Below are 9,918 nucleotides of genomic sequence, written 5' to 3' on the forward strand. Positions count from 1 at the left end.
TTTTCCCAGTAGAGTGGGGTATTAAAAAGTAATATATACCCTCAAGTGACATAAAGCCCTCATATATTCTGCCTCTTTTCCTATGCTTATTGGAATATGGGAAGTCAAATTAATCCTTTGGAGAGGCATGGAGCCAAAATGACTTTATTCACCTGATCTTCACCTAACATACCTGCATTGCGTTTGTTGTTCTGGTATACATGCACTTGAACCTTACTATCCTTACAAATGAAACTTGTTTCCGAAGAGTCCTCTTTAGCCACATCTCTACTTGCATCTTATGTCATATTATTGTATTTTTGATCCCGATAACAATGGATTTTTTAGTTAAAGTGAATTTATTTTGCTCCCAGCACATAGACTTCCCCCTGCCTTGTCCCCTCATGATGTTGGAGATGCTTGTGGTACCTGAGCAGGAGTACCCGTTAGTCTGCCTTAGCGTCAGCAGAGGAACTGATTTCAACCAGGTTGTACGGTTTGAGACGCTTAACCCCAACTCTACGTCTTCGTGGTTCACAGAAACAGGTATGTTTACTTCTTTCACAAAGAATAGATAGTCCTTTTTTTCTGCTTAGTGTTGAGTGTTTGGCTTCCTGTCCTACGCTGCTGTCGGTTTTTTTTATATAAACGTTACATAAATATAGTTACAAATTTCTGTAAAACATAAGCAACCTTTCTTAATTACTAATAAATGCAGCCACGTCATGTTACCATGTTGAATATAAATGTAAATAGATAAATATATAAACCCTCTGCTGTGTTTTTTCCTTTGCTTTTCTGCACAGATACCCCACAATCAGATGTCGTACATGTAACGCAGCTGGAAAGGGACACAATTCTTGTCTGTCTGGATCGTAAGTTTGCTGATCCCAAGCTAAGCGCTCGCTATATGTTGAGATGTGCTGTTGCTCTTAATGTTTGTAGGCATAATGGCTGCCAGGAACCACTTGACGCTAGTACTACTCCTTTGTAATACCAGATACTAATGATAGTGTCGGAAAGGTCTACATGTTTGTTCAGTGGGTTGTGTGGGTCCTAGCTAACAAGTATTGTTACTTATAATGGTAGAATATTACATTCCTAAGCGATGTTTCCTCTTGACTTCGGTATTTAAATGTGAAAAGAGCCTATATTGTCAATATTCGCAGTCTATGTTTGGGTTCGTTGTGTCGTAATGCTAACCCTTCTGCAAAGCTTGTGCTGTAATTGTAGTCAATAGGTAGATGGATTTATGCAGAGCTGGATGTATGGGACTGATGGGAACAAAGACCACTATTTTGTAGCAAGGGGCGTGAGTGGGAACAGAGCTGAGAATAGTCAGGGCTTAACTGGGAGCAGCCAGTATGCCTAACAATCACATGCCCGATCTCAGAGTCCATGTTTATGCCTACACTTTTATTTTCTAGGCTCTATAAAGATTGTCAATCTCCAAGGAAGATTAAAGTCAAGTCGGAAGTTGTCCTCCGAGCTGACATTTGATTTCCAGATAGAGTCCATAGGTAAGTAAATTGATTTTTTAAGTCATCCAAGAAGCCTTTTGTATTAATCATTTATTAGTTACGATATCTGTATCTATTCTTGTTGTGTATCAAGCGTTAATGACTGTTGCTGAAAAAATTATGGAATTGCTAGGATGTCCATGTAACTGCCAATGCATTTTCTTATAGAAAGCAGGCCAGTCGCCAATTCCTTTATTAGCTGGGTTCCTATTTCTTGACTGTACTGTACACCTTCTTTTCATCCATGTTACATCCCCTCAAATACAACGTACTACCCTTCTTTAGGGGTATTCAATGCTTTGCAGGAGAATTCAACATTTCAGCTCTACGACTTTGCTATGCGGTCTGAAGTGCATAGTTTAAATCAGTGATGTGGCCCCCAAGAGCCCCTCAAAACTGCCCATGCCTTATGCAGGGCCAGTGCAGCAAGAGAGGCCCCCTGGGGTTGACCCTGCCCATTGTTAAGTAACACAAGACAGATGAAATGTTCAAGCCTTTTGTGAACTCTGGTGTTATCCTCCTTGAGACCAATGACGTACGTCATTGTCTAAAATCGTTCCTACAATGATGTTGCTGACTGCTTCATGACCCGATCGGCTGTTTAACAGCCAATCCCCCACATTTTTGTGCGCGTAATCGCAATTCATGTTCGTGGTTAACGTCAGATGGCAAAGGCAATGCTTGTAGGTCTCCTTATTTGCAAATATCCAATAGCTTACACACTTTTAAAAAACGAAGGTCAAGCAAAATAACTGCATATTGCTTAATGCATGGTACCATTGTGCATTGCAGTGACTGTACCTGTTCAGATATATTATCGTGACCTTTGTTTTATTTTATTTTTTTGTAGTTTGCCTACAAGACAGTGTCCTTGCTTTTTGGAAGCATGGAATGCAAGGTAGAAGCTTCCGATCAAATGAAGTGAGTAACAAAACATTTGTCAGTCACATCGTAATCTGGAAAGAGTGAAGCTATTTACATTTTGACCTCTTACCACTCTTGCAACAACATGTGCGTATCTCTTAATAGTGCCTTTTGTTGTGGGACAGTCCCGACTGAAATTATGGGCCAGTTGGGGAGATTCTCTGATCTCAAGGAGAAATCAGTGGAGGTCGGTTCTGTTACAGCACAGACCTCCTTGATCCAAGGGAAATCCGATTGCCTTTTGAAGTCGGGAAGACATTTTTCTCCCTGATGGCAGAATTTGAAGTACCGTATTTTCCGGCGTATAAGGCGACTTTTTAGCCCATGAAAATCTTCTCAAAAGTCGGGGGTCGTCTTATACGCCGGGTGCTGAAACTTACCGAGCCGGAGAATCACAATTCCCCACGAAGCCACGTATCTCTAGGGGATGTCATATCCCGGCGCTCGGCATCAATTGCCGGCGCGTAGTGATGAGGGAGCAGTAAAGCAGAGGTCTGAAATGACAGACCTCGCGCTCCCACAACTGGATGGAAGATAGAAGAAGAGAAAGGTAAGAGATGGGGAGAAAGGGGTGTGAGTGCAGTGTAACCTGAGTGCCGCAAGGTGGTTGTTCCTTGACTCTATCCATTTCTGGTGCTGGCCTTGCCCCACTTCCCAACACAAGTGTCTCAATTTGGACTCCAGAAATGTTGGGTGGTGTGCATCTATATTAGAGCACATGGTGTCAGGGATTGCTGTACTCTAGGTGTTAAGGCCAACGCGAGAGCATGTTGCTTCAGGGCCTTCTAACATAGGCCTGGCCTGGAATATTAGTTCATTCAGAAATGTGCAAGTGCTGAAAACCGACGCAGTGGACTGAGCTACAAGACTTGAGGACCTTATAATCTATTTACTCTGAGACCACCCTCTTAAATTAGACAAAGCTCAACTAGTTTCTTGGCTATTGTGCTGGAGGGATCAGCATAGCTTTTCTTTCCCCCACATTTGCTGTATTGGCTGGTATAACTGCCTGACAAACAATCTGCTCTGATGTAAACCCCGTTATTTGTTCCATTTCAGGAAAGCATTATACCCGTTTGTCTCCACAGATAACCCAGGAAATCTCAGACAACACGCGGATATTCCGACTGCTTGGTTCTGACAGGTAATAGATCACAAATTTATTATTGGAATTTTTTTCACTTCATACTAAAATCAAGATTTTTTTCTTTTCAGTTTAATAGACGACATGTCCGTAAGCTAAACGATTTACTGAAATCTATAAGTCGTTATTATATTCTTCTATAACCAAGTGTTACAATTGAGGTTGCATGATCCCTTAAAGATTCTGTTCCACTTAAAGCATTAATTGAGCTATGATGGGAAACAACTAACCCTCAACAATTCTGTAACATTTTTCATTCCACTGAATGTTTATGACATAAAAGCATGGAAACATTTTCAGTTTCTATGGCAATAACCAATTACTGTCTGCTTTTGTGTCACCTGACAAGCATTACCCTGTCAATTGCTGTTAAAAGAATGGTGTTGGACAGTAGCATATATTGAAGAAGAAAATAAATACACTAGGACAAACAAAAAATTTAGCAATTGCATCACAGTTATACATAAAGTGATTACTGGTTGAAAAACATCTATGATCATCTATGATCTTTAGTTAGTAATTCTGTTGCAAACTATAAAGGTTTATTTGGATGACTTTATACTCTTTATTTGTGTACGTCCTCCTCTATCTCTGCCAACCTGTTGGGTTTTTTATGGTATCGTGGATCAGACATTTGCAGTAACTCACCTTTGTTCAAGGAGGAGATATCCTTAACTACTGGCCTTTCTATAGCCATTCAGCATATGGACTGCCCTGATGAGAAACCATAGTGTGTTCTTCTTACATGAGTGCCTTCTCTGTTGTTTCATATGATCTAACCTTCTGCTTTCCCGGTAATCTAAGTCTCTGCATTAACATTTTTGTCTTTGTTGCAGGGTGGTGGTTCTGGAAAGTAGGCCCACGGACAACCCCACAGCTAACAGCAACCTTTACATTCTAGCAGGTCACGAGAACAGTTACTGAAAAAACCTTGCGTGGACGCACATGGTCGCGAGAACACTATTGCTGCAATGTTACCAGGAGCTTCAAATCAGACATAGGTCGCAAAAAAGTGGCCAATTTTTATATAGAGAGAAATATATATATATATATAAATAATTTATTGTGGCATGACAAAGATGAGGATTATGTTGCCATGATGTGGAGCGGGTATAATCATGAAGCTGTTCCCACAGAAGCGCTACATTCACAGTGACGTTATCTTTGTACATACCAGTAGTATTATTTCTTTACCTCGCTGCCGTGGCTGTAACTTGTCATTGCTAAAGACCTCTGCAAAATCCCAATGTAGATAGCGTTCCTTTTATCACGTACAGGTGTCCTAATTGTACAGATGTAAAGGTTGTCAGACAAACAAACAAAAAACCCAGGCGAGGGTGGATACTGTACCCACAGTTCCTCAAACGAGGCGACCGAGCGGCCATTTTGGAAAGGAACACAACGCATTTATTAACACTATTGTATTTTTTATTCTGTGTAATTTAGTAATACCAATATACTTTTTTTTTTTTTGTAAGTTTAAAAAGGAAAAAAAAAAACATTATAGCTTGGTTGTAAGAATTTTTATGATACCTTTAACTTTAATGCAAGTACACTGGTGTTTCTATTTGCACAAGTTATTGTTATGTGATGTAATGCGTCACAATGCTAGGCAGTGACCGCTGTGAAAACGCATCAGCTAATGATATCTCTTTCGCCTTTGCTTGCTGCATTTATACAAGATGACAACATGTAATAGGATTATATGTGTGGGTGTGTGTGTATATATGTTTGTATATACATATACATACACACACACATATATATACTCATTCTAAATGTAATGCTTGGATTCCAGCTGATTTTACCCAGGTAATGTTATTTTCGGGCCATCTCAGTCTTAAACTAAACAATGATTAAAATAAATATAGTGATAATTACCCTTCGGTAGACCGTGCAGCATTTGCCAAGCCACTGACACTGTTAATAGGCTGCTGTAAGTTTAAGGGTTAATGTTGCCATTACAGAGTGTTGCATAAAACAGTAACTATAAAGGTTTATTTATGTTTTTATAATGCTGTGGAAGTAAATGGGTGGGGGGGCCCTTCATGGTAATTGCCGGCCCTGGTTCAACTCCCATGTGCCCTCTGCCCAGCGGTGTAGTTATGTTCTGGAGTCGGATGGGCAAAGACCTCCGTAGTGTAAATGGTCCAGAGACAAGGGAGATCTGTTATCTCTCAGCTGGCCCCGTGAGATCGCCCTGTGGGCTGATCTGCTTCAGTAATGTGACATGGTAGACTGCCAGCCCTCGGGACCCACCATACTTATTTACACAGCCGCTTCTTTCAGCAGAGTACAAGTGGACTAACAAATGTCCTTCGGGACTACAGAAAGGGTTCAGATATCCACAATACAACTTTCCAGCTAGCTTTGACGTTAGCCAGGCTCGAGACGTTATCTGTGACAAAACAGCTCACATACGGGTGATGGGAGCTTCGGTGCTCCTTGCCCTGGAGAAATCGCGGCAAATTGGGGCCGGTGACTTTTTTCTTATATATGTTCTCATTTGCCCGGCCCCAAGAGCACCAAACCTCTGCTTGTTGTGTGTGTTTAAAAAAAACATCGAGCAAAGCCGTTGGCTTCAAGTAAATCGAGAGTGTCCCTAAAATAAAGACACTCCACCTTTCCACGAGCATTCCTTTTATTGTCAGCTATTCTTTCAGTGCCGTGTCTGTCTATTGGTTCTGCCTTATTTTCATCCTTTAGGATGCTTAAGCACGTGTGGCCAAAATGAGTTACTACCTCATGCAAAACTAAAGGAGATTGCGCATCAAACGAGATGTGTTTTTTTTATTTTGAAATGGGGATGGCAATTTCAAACCCCCTAGTTACGCATTAAACTCTGAAGCAGCCGTTTCACTTCAGAGATGCTCGTCGGGGACTCGGCAGATGCCCCCTTAAGGGGTTATTATGAAGAGCTATACCCCCCCAAATTCCATAAATACGTTGGTATGTTGCTTTATAAAGCCTTATGTTTGCTCTTCACTTTTTTTCTAGTTATATATTTGAGCAAAATTGGTGGTCCTTGGTGGTCTAGTGTGTGCTTTTATGCAATGGGCTTCCAGTAGCTCATGGACGCCAGTGGCTTGCCGTTTCCTATGGGTACCAAGGAAGCTGTTGCTTAGGGCTGCACCACCAAGAAGACGTTTCCCTAAGACTACTGCTGTTTTAAAATGTCTAATACAAAGACACTCGTTCATTACTGGAGTGGAGGGAAACGTATAGCTTTCCAGCGTGTTACATTTCCATCTGACTTTAAAAGAATTAAGGAAATGTGTCTATCTGTCCCTATTCAATAGCCATTTAAAACGTACTAAGTTCCCAGGGACCCAGAAAGGACATTCCAGGTTTTTGTTCCATCTTTAAGGCGCTTTTAACAGCCCCGTGTAATTCTTAGAAAAGTTTTTCATAGCGTTATTTTACCTTTTTTCCCATGTCTGGTTCATAAAAACATCGAAAATCTTTCATTGCATTTTCACCACACACACGCAAAAAAACCATACAGCTGCGCACCTCACAGGAGTTTAACGCAAAAGCAGATGCTTTTCACGTCGTATAAATAGTTTAGAAAAATTCACGTATGCATTTTTTCTCCCAAACATACTCGTTCAAAACACTAATCAACATGAAACAGCCGTAGGTGATGTATGGTGTATATTCTTGGTGTGGTGATGCGGTTTTTTTTGGATACATTAATGAATGTATATATTGTAAAATAAAACGATTTTTTAACAAGCTGTTGTCTTTAAATTTGTAATTATTGTTAGTCATTATGTAAAAAACTGGAATCCACACTTTCTACTTAAATGCAACCTAACACCATACAATAACACACATTTACTCTAACACTATACACTCACACATACACACACTCTCTCTCACCTTCTGACCTCTACTGCACCACTTTTTGTAACAAACGACTGAACGGGTTGAAAATCTAATCGTAACTTCACATGCCCACTAGAGGGCAGTGTACCACAACACATTGTAAAAAATAATAGATTCAGCAACAGAACTATCTTGAAGATTTTTTTCCCTCCATCCTTTATAGTATGCGTCAAATGCTTTTCTGCAAACATCTGGAGGATTTAATGATACCTTTTACCCCTGCGCATCTGTGAGTGCCTGGAACTAGCCGCCTACTCTTCAAATAATGTAGAAGTCCCATTTCCTGCAAGAATGATTGTGTAAAACTGGAGTCACAATGTATTTTCCTGCAGCTTTCCGTTAAGAGGACACTATTAGCTCATTAATACTGGCAAGATACTGTCAATATATATATAATTACATTATATACCGTTCTCCATATATCATTGAAGATTTGCAATTATTCTTCCTTACACCTGCGTTGATACGTGTGCCTACTCTGAATGGCCACTTAAGGAGTACGGCTATGACCGGAGCTTCACCCAGATTTCATTATAAATTAATAACCCGTCTGTAGCTGTTTGTGTAACTAAGATAATTAGCAGTTCCGAGAATTGTGTATTTTAGAAGCCGTGACCATTTTGCCCATCTCGTTGGGAGCTACATGGCGGCATGCGGTGAGACTCCTGGAGGAAACTCCTATCTAGAACATGACATTTCCCCCTTATCAAATCATTTGTAAATTAAACGGTAATGCGCTGGCGTGCTGACAGCACAAATAATTGCCCTTGGTCTGCAATAAGGGCAAATAACGATCAAGACTAAATGCTTCTGGTTGTTTCGAAGAATGCTGTGAGGTCTGAAGGCTTCAGACAGACTGGATATATGAGTGGCTTGCGCTAAACAGCAAAGTTTTTCATCGGCGGGGAGTGATGACAGACTATAACTTGCAGAGGGTGGGCAGCTGCCAGTTTAGAAACGTGTCCCACTTTAACCTCTTAAATGTTGCCAAACAGAAATACCTGCGGGAGCGAGCACTGGTGTGTGAACAGGTTAATTGTGCTCAGGGCATTCCCAGGCTGCCATCAGCAATAGTGTTAATGGGCCTGTTGGCTCCTTTTTAACCAGCTGTGGCGTTACAGGAAGGCTGCCCACTCCATAGGGCAATCAGGCTCCCTGTTATGGGGACCTGCCGCCCTAGGCCAGAATACATCATTGCACATAATCATATATTGAACTGCCTAGTTTGTATTTTGCGAGGGATTTTTTAAAAGACTAAAGCCAAGGGGACAGTCGGATAAGCCGAGGAAGGGTGTTCCAGAGGATGAGGGGGAGCGTGCATGAGAAGTAGAAATCAGAGCGAAGGACAGACGGAGATCATCGGATGAGCGGAGATGTAAGGGGAGACACCTAAGGCGTGAACGTGACATTAATTTCCAGAGGACTCGTGGCCACGCCTCTGTCCTATGGTTGTGTACACTGCCACTCTTCTACTGGCATAGCCAGGTTCTTTTCTATGTGCATAGTGTGGGGCACCTTAACCCTGTCAGTGCCAGACAGTCCAGTAGGGGGATCATCGGAGACCCCAGCAGGGTCTTTCTTACTGTGCGAGATGTTGATTTACAGCACATGGATGGAATGGGAACCCCTTCCAATGTAGCGATGCTTGGTGTCGTCATTACACTGAATCGGTCATTGCGGAGCCAGCGACGTTGACTCCTGCTGAGAGAGGGGACTCATCCAGATCCCTGCCAAGCGTGATAGGAATGGGAATTCTTAGCCCGGGAGCACAAGGATTAGTTACCTATAGTGTACCAGCTACTGTGCACCCCCAACTCCCATATACCAAAATAAGATGTTGATTAGGCATGATGGGAGTTGCAGGTGTAATTGCTGAGGTTGCATGGCTGAGTAATTTCTTGCACTCATTGTGTGGAATACAACTCCCATCATATTATGCCAGTGCACTGGCAATGTTTGCATAATGGCATTATTTTCTCTCTGTGGGGACACCTCCTCCTAGACAGGATCCATGGATTCTCACTCCATAGGATAACACTTATATCCCGTACTCCGTATTCACCAGCAGCTGTTTTGAGGGGTGTGGCTAGAGGTGTGGCCAAGGGCGGGGCTTTACTAAGTCCCTGTGTGTGACCCCCTTGACAGTTATTTGTGTAACAGAGTAAGGCGCTGAGAAGAATGCATTTTTTTTTACATAATTTATAAACATATTTTCCACTGTTTTATACACAATATTGTAACGTTTAGGGCCGCACAACACCGCGATAAACTCATACCTACCAATATATTGAGATAATACAAAAGAGGGACGTCAGAAGAAGCGGGGAGAGGGAATTAGGGCCAGAATAGGGATTTTGCCTCCTGAAGAGGGACACTTGGGAGCAATGTGGAGTTTGTGTTTTGGGGGCACTTCTGCCTGTGTATTGTTATTAAATACAAGCGGAAATAATACAGGGCTTCGCA

At 41.8% G+C, this 9,918-nt stretch overlaps 1 protein-coding gene across 2 annotated transcripts in view; it reads left to right on the top strand.

The window, feature by feature from the left end:
- Nucleotides 1–4,491, top strand: part of LOC149271754 (mitogen-activated protein kinase kinase kinase kinase 3-like) — a 107,325-nt gene extending 102,834 nt beyond the window's left edge. For both annotated transcript variants that reach the window (XM_089507142.1, XM_089507143.1), the window contains 6 exons: nucleotides 354–525; nucleotides 786–854; nucleotides 1,407–1,499; nucleotides 2,350–2,420; nucleotides 3,512–3,567; nucleotides 4,404–4,491. In XM_089507142.1, coding sequence (XP_089363268.1) covers nucleotides 354–525; nucleotides 786–854; nucleotides 1,407–1,499; nucleotides 2,350–2,420; nucleotides 3,512–3,567; nucleotides 4,404–4,491 — 549 coding nt within the window. The remainder of the gene's footprint in view (nucleotides 1–353; nucleotides 526–785; nucleotides 855–1,406; nucleotides 1,500–2,349; nucleotides 2,421–3,511; nucleotides 3,568–4,403) is intronic.
- Nucleotides 4,492–9,918: the final 5,427 nt, after the last annotated feature.

Source organism: Sceloporus occidentalis, unplaced genomic scaffold, assembly GCF_023333645.1.
Source record: "Sceloporus occidentalis isolate IW3139 unplaced genomic scaffold, rSceOcc1.0.p SCAF_463, whole genome shotgun sequence".
Taxonomy (NCBI): Eukaryota; Metazoa; Chordata; class Lepidosauria; order Squamata; family Phrynosomatidae; genus Sceloporus; species Sceloporus occidentalis.